General features: G+C 35.0%; 1 protein-coding gene across 3 annotated transcripts in view; it reads right to left on the reverse strand.

Annotated features, from left to right (window-relative positions):
- slc4a3 (solute carrier family 4 member 3) overlaps positions 1-18,878 on the reverse strand; it is a 90,653-nt gene that overhangs the window by 3,296 nt on the left and 68,479 nt on the right. For 2 of the 3 annotated variants that reach the window (XM_058786668.1, XM_058786670.1), the window contains exons 8-20: positions 17,251-17,431; positions 13,553-13,688; positions 10,146-10,311; positions 8,960-9,062; positions 8,580-8,764; positions 4,881-5,103; positions 4,581-4,799; positions 3,593-3,741; positions 3,249-3,443; positions 2,510-2,713; positions 1,207-1,296; positions 837-1,003; positions 472-725 (exon numbers count right to left, since the gene is read on the reverse strand). In XM_058786668.1, the coding sequence (XP_058642651.1) occupies positions 472-725; positions 837-1,003; positions 1,207-1,296; positions 2,510-2,713; positions 3,249-3,443; positions 3,593-3,741; positions 4,581-4,799; positions 4,881-5,103; positions 8,580-8,764; positions 8,960-9,062; positions 10,146-10,311; positions 13,553-13,688; positions 17,251-17,431 (2,272 nt within the window). Of the gene's footprint in view, positions 1-471; positions 726-836; positions 1,004-1,206; positions 1,297-2,509; positions 2,714-3,248; positions 3,444-3,592; positions 3,742-4,580; positions 5,104-8,579; positions 8,765-8,959; positions 9,063-10,145; positions 10,312-13,552; positions 13,689-17,250; positions 17,432-18,878 lie in introns of all 3 variants that reach the window. The other variant, XM_058786667.1, reaches the window with a different exon arrangement.

An 18,878-nucleotide genomic window follows, 5' to 3' on the forward strand; every position in this document is an offset into this window, starting at 1 on the left:
AAGAGTTTACAAAAAAATCTGTTTCAGTTCTTCTTTTGAACTTTTTATTTATCAAACAATCCTGGACTGAAAAATATGAATATATGAATATATATATATATATCTTTTTGTTGTTGTTGTTTTTAAGCAGAAAATCAGCATATTACAATGATTTTTGAAGGATCATATGACACTGGAGTAATGATGCTGAAAATTCAGCTTTGCATCGCAGGAATAAGTAACATTTTAAAATATATTAAAATGGCAAATTAACATTTATTTTAAACTATAATAACATTTCACAAGATTATTGTTTTTACTGTAGTTTTGCTTAAGAGGCTTCTTTCGAAACAATTTTAAAAATCTTACCGACTCCAAACTTTTGAACAGAAGTGTATATGGAATGAGCAGTCACAGGTGAATTAACACGGTTCACCCAGTTCGTTTTCTGACAATATCTGTTTTACACAACTGTGTTTTAGTGTTTCTTACCCACTAGGATAGCCACACACATCCCTGTCACCCTCTGCTCTTTAACTTCTTGGATCATGGGTTTCTCTCCGGGGGCAGTGGCTTTGCTCATGACGGTTAGTGCATTCACGTGAGTCACCGAGCGCACAGTGGCGGCAGTCAGCCAGGGCAGACCAAAGAGCGGGCAGATAGCTCCTAAAGTCACTATCAGAAGCAGGTCCAGATGAAAGCCAGAACCCTTGATCAAACGCCGCTCCTTCTTGCTCACTATCAAGCTGCAGAAGGGACGAAATTGATGCAATGAGCCACAAAAGCATTTGAATTGTATTGCATTTCCATCTGAGCTTAGACAGAACGTCTCTCAAACGATCTGTCAGCTTACTCACGTGGTGATTTGAGTCTCCATGAATATGAGGATAAAAACCAGCAGGGCCGGGATCACGGAGGCCCCCATCATCCAAACAGGGAAAGGCTGTTTATCTCCAAAGGGGCTGATAAACCAGCTCCGTTTGTCCGGAGATGTGACAGAGAAACCAGAGGGGACGTTCAGCTTCTGCAACCACAAAAAACACAAGCGCTCGTAACACAAGGATTCATTGGTTACAGCACTCTGCCAAACCAACCACACTGTAATACAGACTCGGAAGAAACCTGGCTCCAATTACAGGCCAGAGCTTAATAAGAAGAATACGCTGGGAGAGGAGTTTCTTTGTGGTAGTGTACATACTACACATGAGAGTTTACCAGTGCAGTTACCTGTGTGTATGTCTCAGGGATGGTGCAGTCCACCAGCACGGAGATGAGTATAGAGATAGGAATCCCGAAATCACCAATGATTCGTCTGGCCTTTGATGATAACAGATGATACACACACAAACAGAGGATGCCAAACTTTTTAATCAGCTCAAAATGTTTGCTCACAAGGAATCCTAACAACAAAAAAAATCATGTTTGCAATCAGTAATTTTGTTGATTTCCAGTAAAAACATCATTAAAATGAAATGAATATATTTGAGAAACAAAACTGATTCTCCAAAAAAAAAAAAAAAAAAACTATAAAAGATAGGTAGAAATTTTGATTTAAAACATAAAAATAAAAATAAATCAATTGATTACAAACTGGGGCTTTTAAGTTTTTTTTTTATTTTTTATAACAATTATATGGCAATTATATTTGTATATATTTGTACAATCAGTATTAAAATGGTCAATATATTAGTACGGTCAAATGTTTTAAAAAAACTAATTAATTGCACTTTTTAGGTAATTAATCACAATTAATATTTTCACATTAAATCTCCAAACTGCTGTACAAACAACATGAAGATGGTATATTTTTAATTCATAATTTTTTTATGGTAACTTTTTTAGTATGTTAAAAAAGTTAACGTTTATTATGTTAAGTAAGTTTAAAAAGTTAAGTATTATGCAGAGCACTATGTACCAATACCGATACCTCTATTAAATGGATTTAATGGATTTTAATCAGTTTCTGTGGTTAAAATATATAAATATAAAATATGTAAGTAAATACAGTCATTTAACATTAGTCAAATTTGTGCCATCGTTTTTTAACATTTAATTCGCTTAAACTGTTACAGAGCATTAAAGTACACATAAATAAAGCCATATACAGTGGTCAACATTTGAAGTGGATCAAAAAAGTTCATCAAAGTTGTCCTAAGACATTTTTAGGTTTTAGGACAACTCTGATGAAATGTTTTCATCCACTTCAAATGTTGACTAGTGTAATAGTTTTGTAAGAGAAACAGACCAAAATTTAAGATTTAATTCATAGAAAATCTTGATATGGAGTTTGCAAGAAAAGAAAAAAAATGATGACAAAGTGGTTTGGTTCTCTTGATTATTTTGTTTAAAAAAAAAAAAAAATATATATATATATATATATATATATATATATATATATATATATATATATATATATATATATTTATTTTATTTTTATTTTTGGAGTACATTTTACTGGAAAACGAGACAAAAATGCTGATTAAGCAAAGGATTTTTCACTGTGCTGACAAAATAACACCACACTACAAACCTTTCCACCAAGGAATCTGCTGTTACGAAATTTTCGCAGAAAGAAGGCCACAAAGAAGGTTCCAATCATGAGCACTAAGGACAGCAGGGCTGTGTTGGGCTGGTTGAGGATGGGTTCCCCAATCACACTATGCCCTTGAGGGTCAATGGGTTTGAAGGCAGGCAGTACAGGGTAGCTCTTCATCAGAGGGTGCTCTTGAAACACCTGAGGAAAAATACTTTAATAAGCATAAAACTACACAATTATTGGGTAAATTAATTACAACAGTTAATTACAACAGTACTCAGAACAACAGTTAAAATATAGCCTAAAAATATTACCTTCTTTATAATAAACAGCACACAAATAATGGGTAAAAAGTAAAAATGGACTATTTTATTCATATTTGTGTGCTGTGTATTAAAATGTTTTTTTTTCCAACCATTTAAACTATTTGAACAATTATTTTAAGTAGTTAAACTATTTTTAAACTAATTATTTTACTCAAAATATCAATATAATTGACACTTTTTGATAATCAAAACATTCTCTAATTCACCTTAGTTTTCTCGCAGTGCATTATGGGATTGCCTTCTCAGCACATGCAATGCTGCCTTTAAATTTGGCAAAAAGAAGATACCTTCCACTTAAAGCATCCTACACATCTGAAGCACACCTTTGATACCTTAAAATGCTGTCTAGCTAGGCAGCTCACTAGATTTCAGAGCAGAACTTGCACCTGCTGGTATTGGTGACGTACCTTAATTAGCTTAGAGAAGGTTTCGTAGATGAAGATGAGAGAGATGAGAAATGCAAAGATCTCCTGGGTGAATGGAGAGATGTATCGCACGAGGAAGCTTCCTTCAGCTGCCACGATCACTAGGACAATGAAGATGAGCCAGAACCCGATCCACACTCGGCCTGTGAGATATTCGAAGCCCTGCGCCTGGCAGAACTGGTAATGAGGAAGAACAAAGAAGGGGAGACAGGGAAGATAGCAGATGGAAAAAAGAGGAACAGGAAGATAGAAAGGCAGACAAATGTTAATGTTATAAAATTACCTCCTGTTCTTCGTAATGGCTGAAACGTAAAGACAAAAAGTACCTTATAAAAAGCCTCCTCAAAGACCAAAAGTGGTCCAGAGAAGCCAATTATGAGCAAAGGCTGTCCTGCTAGCAGGGAGAACAGCACTCCCACTGTCGCCGTGGAGATGATGAGCTCAGAGACTCCCATCATGCCTTGTGTCTTCTCACCTAAATAAATGGGAATATAAAGTGATAATGTAATGTATGCATATTAAGTAATACTGTAAATATACTATGGAAACCCATTTCCATCACCCAAGAAAAAGAAAACATGCTTTTTTAAAATCATAATTATGACATAAATAGTGGAAACAGTCATAATTATGATAATTATAACATACAAAGTCATAATTATGAGAATAAAAACTCACAATTATTACATTAAAACTCATAATTATGACTTTTTGTGTCACGGAAATAAGAGAAGTTATTATAAAACAAAATTATTTATTATTAAAACATAATTATAGCCAAAAATAATTAGGATATTAGTCAATTATAACAAAGTCAGAGTTAAAAAAAAAGGGACAAAGATTATGAGATGTCAAAATTATGAAAACAGTAACTGCTGACTTACAAGCTCATCATGACTTTTTATCTCATTATCATAACATAAAACATCAAAGCTATGACACCAAGCCATTTAGCATTTCAAAATCATAACAAAAAATCATATGAAATAAAAAGTAACAATTGACATGCCAACTCATAATTATGATTATATATTATATTTTGAATATATATCATGAAATAAAAACACAAAATTATGACATACCATGTTATAATTATGACTCTTCATCTCATAATGCATTTTTATTTCAGTTTTGATTTTTCATTTCATAAATAATATTTAGTATGTCATAATTTCAACTTTTTATGTCATAATTCAGATTTTTTTTTTTTGTAATTATGATTTACCAAAGCATTATTCTTATATTCTTGTGTGGTGGAATGGGCTTGTATATTAAAAAGACTATCAAAGATAACTGTTTCATTGTCTCACTTGCCTAATAAGCCTCCAAAGGTGATAGTGGGCGAAAGAGCAGCAAAATAAATGAAAATGACAGCAGCAAAACATTGTGTGTCCATGGCATCCTTCAGGTCGCTTATGTAGCGTGGATAACGGCGTCGAATATCGTGGATCAGACCTCCAAAGGGAATACCAGAGCGCTTCAGAGGATCAACATCAAACTGATCCTCCTCCTCCTGTTCATCCGTACTTACATCTACAACACAAACAGAACCGGTCAACCATAACAGAACATACAAACTTGATAATACGGTCACAAATACAGTAGGTATTCCACCTTTCGTCTCCTGCTCAGCTCCTGTCACAATACTGCCACATTTCTTGAGCTCCCTCTCCTTGCGCTTACGTAGCATCTGTTTCTGGAAGGAGGCCACGGTCTTCAGCAGGTCTTTTCCCTCAACGTCTGATGGTGGAATTACAATACTGCAGTCTAAGAACTCGTTGATGCCATTAAGCAGGTCTTGTCGATCATCAGCAAAGTATGCTACCTCATGGAAGTTCTGTGGAAGGTCAGGAAAAACAGTGAACCTGAGTGGTTTAAGTCACAAGTCAATTTATTATTTTAACAACTTTTGACCAGTAGGTTGCAGTCCTAAAACTTCTCATCATATCAATATTCAACAGCTAAGCCAAGACAAAGTCTTACTTCCTGTTTTTTTGCGTGGTTATCAAATGTGTAGTATGGAGTTGAAAATAAAATTTGGTTTAAGATCACCTGAACTCATTATGTCCAATCTTCTCAGAAATATACAGAAAAAATTAAATTGCAGACAGGTCATAAGTTGAATCTCGAGAACTTCGAATGGAAGAATATAAGCAAACCAGAATCATAAATTTGGCCATTTTGAAGTTACAATTAAATTTTTTATATCATAAAACTGATTAAAAGCACTTTTAGGATATAATGCCACTGATACCCACAAAGTTTCGTTTCAGTTTGCCAAAGAATTGGAGAAATACATGTACATTTTACTTTGCGGCTTTGCCATAAAATTCATTACAATTTATTGGAGAATGGGAAACAAAATCAAAAATCCATTCAGTGACCTTTGTGTGGTTTGGTCTGCAGATCAGCTGACCCAACTTTGAAGATTGGGCAAAATTTGCAGAAGTAACAATGTAAAAAACCTGTTTTCAATAAAATTCAAAATGGTGGACAGGTAATAAGGCAAAACATGACTCAAAGACTGACTCAAGGAATCTGAGTAAACCAGAAGTATAATTTCAGGCCAAGACATTTGGATTTCATTTTTATGTCATGAAACATGAACTAAGCACTCTTAAGACATGAAGGCACCGATACTGTAGTTTCCCCCCCAGCTTTACTAAGCCCAGGGTGCTCATTTCTGTTCCCGGAGAACTTAATTAACTGGTTTAGGTGTGTTTGATTAACTTTGCAGGAAGGTAGAGCTACAGGAACAGGAATAAGCACCTCTGGCCTAAGTACTGCGGAGATATATCCTCCATTTCTGTTGGCCAGTCCCTCCACAATTCATTACAGGTTTACAGAACAATGAGAAAAAAATCAACTGACACTATTCTGGAGAAGACTGCATAAAATTTATAGGTGGTAGTGTAAAATATTATTTGTTAAAATCCAAAATGGCAAAAGATCTAGTCTGAACTGAACACCATGACCCAGTGAATCATAATAAAAAGCAAAAACAAAAATACAACTTTGAGCCATTTTTGGCACTGTAATAATGGTTCGCAACCAATGAGCCAAGATATTTTTCACAGGACACAGCAACAACTAAAAATCAAGATATTTCTTATTTACATTCACCACCTCAACAACTTGTAACCCGAATTCTGGAAATGTTGGGACGTTTTTAAATTTGAATAAAATGAAAACTAAAAGAATTTCAAATCACAAGTCAATATTTTATTCACAATAGAACATAGAGAACATAACAAATGTTTAAACTGAGAAATTCAACAATTTTATGCACAAAATGAGCTCATTTCAAATTTAATGCCTGCTACAGGTCTCTAAACAGTTGGGACGGGGACATGTTTATCATGGTGTAGCATCTCCTCTTCTTTTCAAAACAGTTTGAAGACGTCTGGGCATCGAGGTTATGAGTTTCTGGAGTTTTGGTGTTGGAATTTAGTCCCATTCTTGCCTGATATAGGTTTCCAGCTGCTGAAGAGTTTGTGGTCATCTTTGATTTATTTTTCATTTAATGATGCGCCAAATGTTCTCTATAGGTGAAAGATCTAGACTGCAGGCAGGCCAATTCAGCACCCGGACTCTTCTACTACGAAGCCATGCTGTTGTAATAGCTGCAGTATGTGGTTTTGCATTGTCCTGCTGAAATACACAAGGCTTTCCCTGAAATAGACGTCGTCTGGAGGAGAGCATATGTTGCTCTAAAACCTTTATATACCTTTCAGCATTCATAGTGCCTTCCAAAACATGCAAGCTGCCCATACCGTATGCACTTATGCACCCCCATACCATCAGAGATGCTGGCTTTTGAACTGAACGCTGATAACACGTTGGAAGGTCTCCCTCCTCCTTAGCCCGGAGAACATGGCGTCCGTGATTTCCAACAAGAATGTCAAATTTGGACTCATCTGACCATAGAACACTTTTCCACTTTGAAACAGTCCAGTTTAAATGAGCCTTGGCCCACAGGACACGACGGCACTTCTGGACCATGTTCACATATGGTTTCCTTTTTGCATGATAGAGCTTTAGTTGGCATCTGCAGATCGCACGGCGGATTGTGTTTACTGACAGTGGTTTCTGGAAGTATTCCTGGGCCCATTTAGTAATGAATCATGCCGATGAGTGATGCAGTGTCGTCTGAGGGCATCCAACAAAGGTCTTCGGCCTTGTCCCTTCAGAGTTTCTCTGAATCTTTTGATGATGTTATGCACTGTAGATGAGATTTGCAAAGCCTTTGCAATTTGACGTTGAGGAACGTTGTTTTTAAAGTATTCCACAATCTTTTTACGCACTCTTTCACAAATTGGAAAGCCTTTGCTCATCTTGACTTCTAAAGACTCTGCCTCTCTAAGACATCCCTTTTATAGCTAATCATGTTACAGACCTGATGTCAATTAACTTAATTAGTTGCTAGATGTTCTCCCAGCTGAATTTTTTCAAAATTTCTTGATTTTTCAGCCCCTTGTTGCCCCCGTGCCAACTTTTTTGAGACCTGTAGCAGGCATCAAATTTGAAATGAGCTCATTTAGTGGATAAGTGTAAAATTTCTCAGTTTAAACATTTGTTATGTTCTTTATGCTCTATTGTGAATAAAATATTGGCTGATGTGATTTGAAAGTCTTTTAGTTTTCATTTTATTCAAATTTTAAAAAAACTTCCCAATATTTCTGGAATTCGGGTTGTAATATAATTTATGAATATACTTTTATCTACCTATGCCAATGATTAATATGAAATAATTTATCAGGTAGAAATTGTGAGTGAAAAATATTTTTTAAACCCTTATCAAGTAAATAAAGGTAGCACTTTAGTATAGGGACCAAATCTCACTATTAGCTAGTTGTTTATTAGCATGCCTATTAATAACATATTGGCTGTTTATTAGTACTTATAAAGCACATATTCTGCATGACCATATTCTACATCCTGAATCCTAATCAATACCTAAACTTAACATCTACCTCACTAACTATTAATAAGCAGCAAATTAGGAGTTTACTGAGGCAAAAGTTGTAGTTAATGGTTTGGTCATAGCGAGAATTGGAACTTAAAATAAAGTGTGACCTAACGAACAAATGGTAAAGTCATAGGGGCCTCGAATATTGTTGTGGACAATGGCCAGCCTTGGACTCAAAAAGGATAAGAACCACTGCGTTATATGATTTCAGATATACTGACCCCAAAATTTTCAGAAAAAGACTAAACAGCAGAAAACAATCAGATACAATTTGTTTCTTCACATCTTTGGTGCTTGGCCCTAGTAATCTGCAAACCGTGATATATATTACATGTAAGATGAACCTTATCGGACATGAGGGTGGAGAAGGAGCGTCCAATCTCATGATAGTCCATGTTGGTCTGTGTGGGGCCCAGCAGCACAAAGATGAACCGCACGGGGACAGGGACTTCCAGAACGGACTCCAGCAGCACAGCCTCGTTGAGCCGGACAAAGGCCATTGCAGGCTTCTCTAAGAACTCCACACACCCTATAAACACATTTATTGCGGTAAAAACTCAAACCACACAAACAGGGATCCAGTGACAGAAATCAAACACAACCGAAAGCATTAATCTCCGCTTAGCTGACTGAGGCATTATTGGAAAACTCTGGTGCGATGACTCAACATCATCTCTGGACCTGAAAACAACAAAACGCTGGAACGAAACGTTGCTTTGCTTACCCACTAAGACCACAGTGGCTTCGGCATCCTTGGGAATCTTTGCCAGGAGTTTCATAGATCTGGCGGCAGCATGTCCCTCAGCTGGGACAGGGTGGAGGTTTTTCTTTTGTTGACAGAAGAACATAGTTAGTGCCATTTGAACGTCACACATCAGCCTCAAGCTGTGGCAGAAAAGCTTTGGCAGATAGTGCATGCATAGCTACCCTCGCTCCGATTGTTTATTGTTCCACACGACTGTTTTGCTCATGTGTTCGGGTGACGGGGTGCGAGTACGTTTCGTGTATTTTAATGAACCATTGTGCCTGTTTTGTATCACCGAGTGCAAATCTAAACCTACAGATCCAGGTGACAAAGTGGAAAAGTGAATGGTAAATCACTTTAAATCAATTTAACACAATACGTCTTCACTTTTTATATGGGCTGTTTCGAATGTGCCAACAATTTTAGCCATGGGGAACATTCATAGTTTCACAGCTAATGTATCAAAAATTTAACTGGAAGCACCTGTAAACTCACTATTACTCTTAATCCTGCACATGTGGCAGAGCAGCTTACATGATCCAAGCATTAGCGGTGCTGCTAACCAGGCCCAGACCAAATGTGCAGATGGGTTTTCACTGCAAAAAAATTAGTTTCTTGCTTAGTATTTTGTCTTGTTTTCTGGTGCAAATATCTAAATCAAAATACTGTACATCTAAGCAAAATGATTGTATTTTTTTTATTTTTTTTTTAATATCTTGCCAAGCCTTGAAATACCAAAGAAATACCAAAATTAAGTGAGTTTTTTGGAGGAAAAAAAAAACAATCCACCAATGGGGTAAGTAAACCTATTTCAAATGGAATTTTTTATTTTTTTCTTACCCAACTGACCGATTGTTTCTTGTTGTAAGCAAAAACTCTAAACTTAATATCTTATGCCATTTTGCCTCTCAAATAAATGTATTTTAAATATTTGAAGTGGAAAAGACAAAATAAATAAGAAATGAATAAAAAATTTTTCGTTGATTTTACCTGATTTTACCTGAAAACCTGTGGGATTCTGTAGAATGTATTTAAATAGGGTAAAATTTGTTAAATACAATGCTACACTCTTATTGGTAGTTAAGAGCATAATCAAATTAGCTTGAGTCCTTTCTACAACATGCACACTAGCAAGCAAGCGACTCACAAATAATGTCACAAACACCTCTTTGTCATGTTCTGCCGCTTTGCTGTCGTGCATCTCCTCGTGGTCCTGGGACACCAGGGGCAGGCTGGTGTCGTGAACGTGATTGTGGTTGTGACGGAAGCCGCCCAGACTGGTGACAGAGTGGTTCCGATGGAAAAGGCCTTCTTTCTCATCATTGGGGTGACTGGACAAGAGAAAGTATTGATAAATCTAGTGAGAAATTTTTCATGTAAGAATGTTAAAGGCAGAAAAAGTCAGCAAATAAGATGAAGGTATAAGCACAAGCACATATTCTGTTCATATATATATATATATATATATATATATATATATATATATATATATATATATACACACACACACACACACACACACACAATAATTAAAAGATTGAATGAAAGTGGTTTTTATATTTATTTACTGTATAAGCAAAACATCCAACAAAAAATAGAGTGGTTTATGCAAGAAATAAGGGAAAAAAAGTTTGCTAATGGGTTAAGAAAATTCAATATATATTCTCTGAAAACAAATCTTATTACCTCACATATTTTTCTTCTTAAGTAAATTTAGCTTTTTTTATGGATGTTAACATCTTTTTGGACGAAAGATGAAAATACTGATTAAGTAAATCCTTTTTTTTTTTTTTTTTTGGAACACAACTCTCTATTATATAAACATGAGGCATTAAAGGGATAGAGCCAAAATTAAATTTCTCATTTTTTATTCATCCTCATACTTTTATGGTGTTTTGTTTTTCACAATGTTGTCATTCACTTTCATTAAACTAAAAAAATAGCAGCCAGGACATTCTTTAAAAACATTTACTTTTTGTTTTAAACAGAAGAATGTAAGTTAATATGGGTCATATGACAAGAGGGTGAATAAATGACAGTATTTTCATTTTGTTTTTGGGTGAACTATGCCTTTAATAGTGAAAATGTTATGACTTATTTAATCTGTCAAGCTATTCGAGTGCATTTGTTCTCCTCTGTGAGACAAATATCCCTGCTCTCGTGTTTATTTAGCTCCACAGTGTACAGCAATTTCCTTGCTTATCAAAGTCCAAAAAGGCAATTTTCCATCTTTGCTTGCAATATTTGCAAAGCAAACACAAAACCCAACATGTCAGGATATCAGAATCCAAACTACAAAACCAAACCACATTCCCTGTTCGCTCGAAGAAACACGTGCCAAAGCAATCAGTTAAAAATGCTAAAGACAACAGAAAAGCAACATGTGGCTAGATAACATCAGGGAATATTTAAACAGAATACAACTCTAAAAATCAACCGCAGAGGCAGTCCAATGAATTAATAAATGCCTTTATTGTTTTTCACAAAAGACTAATTTTGGTTTGCTTTGGGTGCTTCTATGCGTCCTGAAAAAAGTGAAGAATAAAGAGTGGCTGCCCAGCTTTGTTAAACACGTCACCGCAACCGTGTCCAGCGCTTGACATCGGCACACTCATTAAGCCTCATTTGCGATCTAGTTATGCTCCAGCCAAACTAAACACACAAAGAAAACAAAGAGACAAGGTGTGACATTGAATTGTGTTTGAAAACATTTCCAAACACTTGAGTAACTAATGACCTAACTTAGAGCACCTTGATGTATTTTTTTCCACATTACAAAGACATATTTGTGACTAATTTGACAGGTTTTCCCATTAAAAACTGCATCTGAGATGATGAGAAACGCTGTAGAGAGGTTTAATCTGGTTTTTGATTTCATCACGTTTAACTGTGCGTATGTTTTATAGCCTGGCAAAGCCAATCCCTCTAGCTGACCACAAATACGCATCTCTTTGTCGCACTCACTGAAGAATAGAGATGCCTAAATTTGTTGTCTTTAATATTTATAAGGAAAATGTATGTTAGTTTTAGCCTAGGAACAAGATTAAACAATTAATCACAAACACATATTAATTTTAATCAAACATATACAGCGGTCCCAGGAATTACTAGAACATTCAAGCCACACACAAACAAATAAAATATATATTTTTTTGCAAATGCATTATATAATACCGTTCAAAAGTTTGGAGCAGTCATTTTTTTTAGCAGCCATTGCTTCAGATTTCAGTGTCACATTATTCTTTAGAAATCATTGTAATACACTGATTTTCTGCTCAAGAAACATTTGCTGAAAACAGATGTGGTGCTTAATATTTTTATGGAAAGTGTGGAGCATTTTTTAGGGCTCTTTGATGAATACAAAGTTCAAAAGAACAGTATTTATATGAAAAAGAAATATTTTGTAATATTATATATGTCTTTACCATCTCTTTTGATTTAATGCATCCTAGCAGAATGCATTTTTCTTATTTGGAAAAAAAAAAGCGTACTGACATTAAATTGTGAATGATAGCATATAACAAAAACAAACTAAATAGCATATATATATATATATAGCATAAGCATCAAGCAATAAATATTCACAAAATAAATTTCAACCTCTGCAAATCACAGGAAAACCAGTTAAACTAAAAATAGTTCAGAGAAAAGCATCATTTGTTTGTTGATTCCACTTACTTTAATAGTATGTATCTAATGCAATGACATTCATACATTTTAAAATGTGGCTTGAGTGCCCAAAACCTTTTGGAGTTACTGTATTAATATCTTTTGTAATATTAATACAAATGTGGTTAGAAAAAGTACTGCTTCAAACTATTAATGCAGCCCAGATTTCTGTAGCGGAGGCCATGCTATATTCATTTTGTTAGTACTCAGGTAGAGTACGGTTCTGACCTCAGAATGAGATCCAGAGGGTGAGCTGAGCTTAACAAAGAAAACACATGGCACTTCAAAATCCTTCAAGAAAGGAGGCTGTCATGAAATCGAAAACTCACCGTCACGTCATTCTGACCCTGCATTAGGCCTATATGTTTTTACGCAAAGAAACTAAATTAACATGTCAAATGCATGGTGATTTATATGGCCAAGCTCCAAAAAAGCACCACAAAAATAGGACATGTTACTTGTGCACTATCCTCCAAGTCTTCTGAAATCATAAAATGGCTCTGTATGAGGACGGACCATAATAAGATTGTTTATTTGGAGGAAACAAATAACTTGTATGATAAAAGAGCAGCTCAGACGTTCTGCTTAACATCTCCTTTTGTGTTTAATAGAGTTTAATGGGAATGAGTAAACAACACTGTGGTGAACTATTCCTTTAAACACCCTTTGATGCAACCAGTATCTGATGTCTCTGCAGCTGTAATAGCAACATGTCATTAAAACCTCAAGTGGCATGAGCCTGGTGCGCTGTCATATGAAGTCTATTTGTTATGTAATCACACCACTTCATTTAGCAAGAAACCAATACAGGCAGCTGTGACAAATGACATTGACATCAAGGCCCACAGCAAAGAAGATCAATATGAGCTTTGTTTGGAGTATTGGATTCTGACCTCCACTAACCTGTGTTTGAGCAGCAGGGCTCGCAGCACGTTGGCTCGGTCTTCGGCTCTGATCTGGTCCGAGATTATCATGGTTTCCACCAGCAAGTGGGCGATGCCAGGGAGTGTGGTTTGATCCAGATCTAGCATTATGGCACCTGGGTAACAGAATCCAATGTTTATGATATTGTCAGCTTATATAACAGAATAATGCAAAGAAGTTAATTATGGGATCATTCTAAAGACATATTTTCACTTTGAATTGTGGCATTCAAAGTGAGAATATGTCTTTAGAATGATCCCATATTTTGGCTTCTTTTGCATTATTCTGTTATATAAGCTGACAGGGGTGCAGTGTTACCAGTTAATTTGCAAAAACCGATAAACGCCACTTTAAAAAAAAAAAAATGAGTTGATTGCCATGCATTATTCTCCACATATAGCGCGATCTAAACCCTAAACACGTTTTGTCAAAAATAAGCCGGTATTGTCCACTTTCAGGGCATCGCGAGTTCACGTTTTACTGCAGAAGCCGACAAGTGCCCTTAGGTGTGTTTGGCTTGAAGCGGCGCTGCGCAGAATGATCAGTGTATGACATAAAAGTACCACGAGAGCGAGAAGAGAGCAGATTGATCCTGATGCTTTCGAATCACTCTCGCGGTACTTTGATGTCATACACTGATCATTCTGTGCAGCGCCGCTTCAAGTCGAACACACCTCTTGTTGTTTTTGAACAGAAGCCGATAAATCCATTTTAGCCAATCAGCGCGCTGTATTCAGCTAAATGTGACAAATGCTACTTTCACTTTGAAAAGAAGCCTAGCTGAGAGGAGTTTCGTCAAAGCTGACTAAAAGTGATCAAGGATGGATAATTTCGACGAACTTGATGAACCTGTGATATCTTCTTCAGGACGAAAAATGAAAATAAAATCTGATAGGTTCTCACCATAGACTGTATAAAAACAGGTTTTCACAGAACCTTGCAAAAGCAGCGTGTTATAATGGTGAGGGAAAAACTATTGTGTAGCTATTGCGTGTAATCACATCCATACAGTTTATGATCACAACAACAACAACGTTTGTCAGGCATCTACATTGTCATCTGAGGAGATTACAAAGATTAAACAAGTGTTTTTTATTTTTTTGTTTGTTTGTTTTTAACTCCTTAAACATTAAATGTGGTTATCTGCTTTTGCTAAAAAAAAAAAAAAACGACTGTTGGATTATCTGCTTTTGCTATAAAACAAACTTTTAATATGTAAAAAAAAAAAAACATACTTTCAATGAACTTTAATTTTGTAAAATTACCTGTATTTGTTTATTATTACTTAATTAAAACAACCCAACTGCAGTTTGATCGATATTACTTGGAATGCGCAATAAAAAAAAATAAAAAAAGTTTTTTGCACATTTTTGGGGTTTTGGAAATGAAATCTTCATATAGGTATATACAGTATATATATGTACTGTATGTGTGTGTGTGTGTGTGTGTGTAATATATATATATATATATATATATATATATATATATATATATATATATATACATACATGCATACATATATACAGTGTTGGGAAAAGTTACTTTTAAAAGTAATGCATTACAATATTGCAATTATGTTACTTAGTTACTTGAAAAAAGTAATCTGATTACTTAACTCGTGTTACTTGTAATGTGTTACCCCCAACACTACGTGTGTTTGTGTGTGTTTTCATTTTAAGATTATAGTATATATTTGGTAACACTTTATTTTAGGGTCTCTTAACTAGTTGCTTATTAGCATGCATATTACTAGAGTAATTAGCCATTTAATTAAGCACATATTAATGCCTTATTCTACATCCCTAATCCTACCCAATACCTAAACTTAACAACTACTTTACAAATTATTAATAAGCAACAAATTAGGAATTTACTGAGGAGAAAGTCGTAGTTAATAGTGAATAAGTGTTCCCTATTCTAAAGTGTTATCATATATTTTAGTTTAGATTTTACATTTACAAACTATCATGGTGTAGCACAATGGAAATACTGTATTTTTTATTTGGACATGTACCATTGTAATATCAAGGTTATGGTATTACGATGATATGACAGCATATATGGTTTCTGCTATATTATTTCCAGTGTTGGGCAGTAACTAGTTACTAGTAATTTAGTTACTGTAATAATATTACTTTTTGCAGTAACTAGTAGTGTAACTAATTACTAATAAGATTTCAGTAATAATATTACAGTTACTTTCCATAAAACAGCTTAGTTACTTTTGATGCCTCAACCCCGCTGATTTAAAATCTAACAATCAAATAATTCCTGGATTTATTTTCATAATTCTCACGACTCGCACATGCATGTGATGTCCCCAGTGCAGCAGGCAAGCTAGGAATATGGAAAAGCTTACATTCAGCAGACAGAAATATTGCATTATATTGATTTTGTCAGGAACAAAGATCTGTTGTGTAAGTTGTGGCGTTACTTTACTCTGGCATTACATCCCTCTGATCAGCATGTGGTACATTATATTAATATAATTCAAAATATTTTTGGAAAATTAAACAGTTTCTTATAAATACATAACGAAATTTAATCGCATATGGGTAACGGAAAAATTACTTCAAGCTACACATGACAATTAATGAGATGAATACAACACTTCTACTTGAATGCCACTATCAATCACTATTGAGTGTTTGTAATAACTTCTGACTGAGATCCAATGTGGATTTTGGTCAAATGATGAGGCAGAAATATGTTGTTAGTAACATTCTAGAAGAATTTTATCTGGAAGATACACAGTTACAACTTCTGTGGGGCGTGAAGAAAAAGTAATGTAACTAGTAGTGTAACTAATTACTGTTGCCAGAAAGTAATAAGTAAAGTAACAATATTACTTTTGAAAGGAGTAACTAGTAATGAGTAATATATTACATTCTTTGAGTAACTAGCCCAACACTGATTATTTCATTTGTAGCCAGAACTACCGGTTTTATAATATTAGCTTCACTGTTCTGAATCTTTTTTTTTTTTTTTTCTCAAGTATTACATAATTTGCAGCTGTTTTTGCACTCTTGCCAGACTTATTCATTTATTTGTTATGAATAATCTTCTGGTTATATAAATAAACGTTTGGTCTTTCGAGTTGCAAATAAAAGAAGAAAATAATCAAAGTAGCTTCCATTTGTAAAGTATTTAATTCAACAGATTATTAGATAAGAATTGCACCATTTTCAAACAAATGCTCAACAAAAACAACTATATTATGACATATACTGTTGCCATGATGTCAAATTATTCATATTCTGATCATACCGCCTACTTCTACATGACCACAGTACTGTTTTTCTTGTTTTTGCAAAACCTCATGTCAGTCTATCACTGTCGTCCATGAAAGATGCCTTTTGTCAGGGTTGTCATTTTGGTTCCACAACCACAGGAACTGAAACTTACCAAAACCTTCTCACTAATGTGTTTTGACTGAATTTTTTCTCATGCTTTTTTGAAACTAATGCACTGTTTACCTTGTTATCCTCGGATTGAAAATCATCCGCTTTTCATGGTCAAAAAGTGGATATGCCCAAGAGGGTTTAATCCATTTATCTAATTTAAGAGTCCAGTTGAATTCTGTCAGTCACACGGCACTGGTTTGTCAAGCGCGTGGATGTTAGGATTGGAGCAGGATCACAGGCTCTGAGTGGGCTGGCAGAGCGGCCGACTCTTACCATGTGTGATGGTCCTGCGGAGCTCCAGCAGGCTACGGAAGGACAGCGAGGCCACATGCGGTTTACCCCAGCGATCAGTCTCCTCCTCCACGTCTTCCTCAAACTTGATCCAACGTGCCGTCTCTTTCCAGCGCATCTCCTGGTTCTTATCCACTATCAGCTCATTGAGTTCCACAAACACCTACAGAGAACACGGTGTCAAACGCACATCATAAAGCACTTTTAATGAATTGTAACCAAAGTTACTTCAAGGCAATTCAGTTCACTTGGCGGCCATCTTGGAAATGCTCCCCGGGAGCTCATTTCTAGGAAATAGGCAAACAAGTAGAGCTCTGGTTGGAAGGGGAGCAAGACTGAAATATTTTGCAAACAAAGTATGACAGCGATATCATAAATCTTCTTTCGTTCTAGCATTTTTCATTCTAAAGTAAAAACACAGGTGACGGATCCATCAAAATGACTAAAAACCTTTCAAGACAGACCTACCGTGAGGTCCGAGGTTGTTATGTGATGATTTGCGCTTCTGCTGAAGCCACAAGTCAGTGAGATTTCAGTCAATTTCAGTTTCATAAAACAAAAGTTTTATGAGGGTTTCATTACCGAATTCTCAGTGTTGAGAGTTTTGCTTCCAACAAAAAGATGACAACCAATCAGAGAAGTTATTGTTACAATGGAAGCCAGCATGAATCGTTCGCTGCCATGAAGCATTGCAAATGACATCTACCTTCACTCTCCAACTACTTATATCTCCGTATATGATTAAACATTTAGTAATAAAAGTTATAAATACATTCAGACATGTTGGTATTTTTCCACTTATGACTAAGTAAATCAGTGTTGTTACTGCAAGCTAAATTTTGTTTTACTATTTTAAAAATCATTTTCATTAACTGAAATAGAGCTGAAACCAAAATATAAATGTTAGAGTAAAAACTTAAACTTATACTTAAGACATAATTAGAAATGTTACCTTAGCGACTAACACAAAATAAAATTAAAATTAAATAAATGCAACAAAAAATGAAATAAAATATGGTTTAAGTTGACGTATTAAACTACAACCGATTAAAGCTAATTAAGGCTAAATTTAAAAATATAAAAACACAAAATCACATAAAATTAATAAAACAAGTAACAAGTAAAATGTAAAATATAAAAATAATAGCTAGTATTTAAGATATATTATAAAACGACATAAATAATACTTAAATAACGCTGAATTAAATGACTACTATAAGTAAAACATTTTGTATCATACTGAAAATTCTAATTTGATTATGTCATTTGCAACGGGGGAGTAGTTTATTGCCTTAATTAAAACATCAAGTATTTTTTTCCAAATAGATTTTGCTTTGAATCCCAAGTTTCATGTTGATTCATCTCTGCTGACCATTGAAAAATAATTTACTGAAGGAACTGATAAAATAAAAAAAGTAAAGTGCACCAAAGTGCTTAAAGAGTGTGCTCTGAGGACTTTTGAGACATGTTTTATGCATCTACTTGAATCTTGAACTCCAGCGAGACAACTGACTCTCCTGCACTGGTTGATTCAGAGCTTAGGTCAGCAGATGAAGCCACATGAATAGCAGAGACTCCGGTGCTGATTGACTAAGAGCCCTATGTAATTA

Source organism: Onychostoma macrolepis, chromosome 09 (assembly GCF_012432095.1).
Source record: "Onychostoma macrolepis isolate SWU-2019 chromosome 09, ASM1243209v1, whole genome shotgun sequence".
Classification (NCBI taxonomy): Eukaryota; Metazoa; Chordata; class Actinopteri; order Cypriniformes; family Cyprinidae; genus Onychostoma; species Onychostoma macrolepis.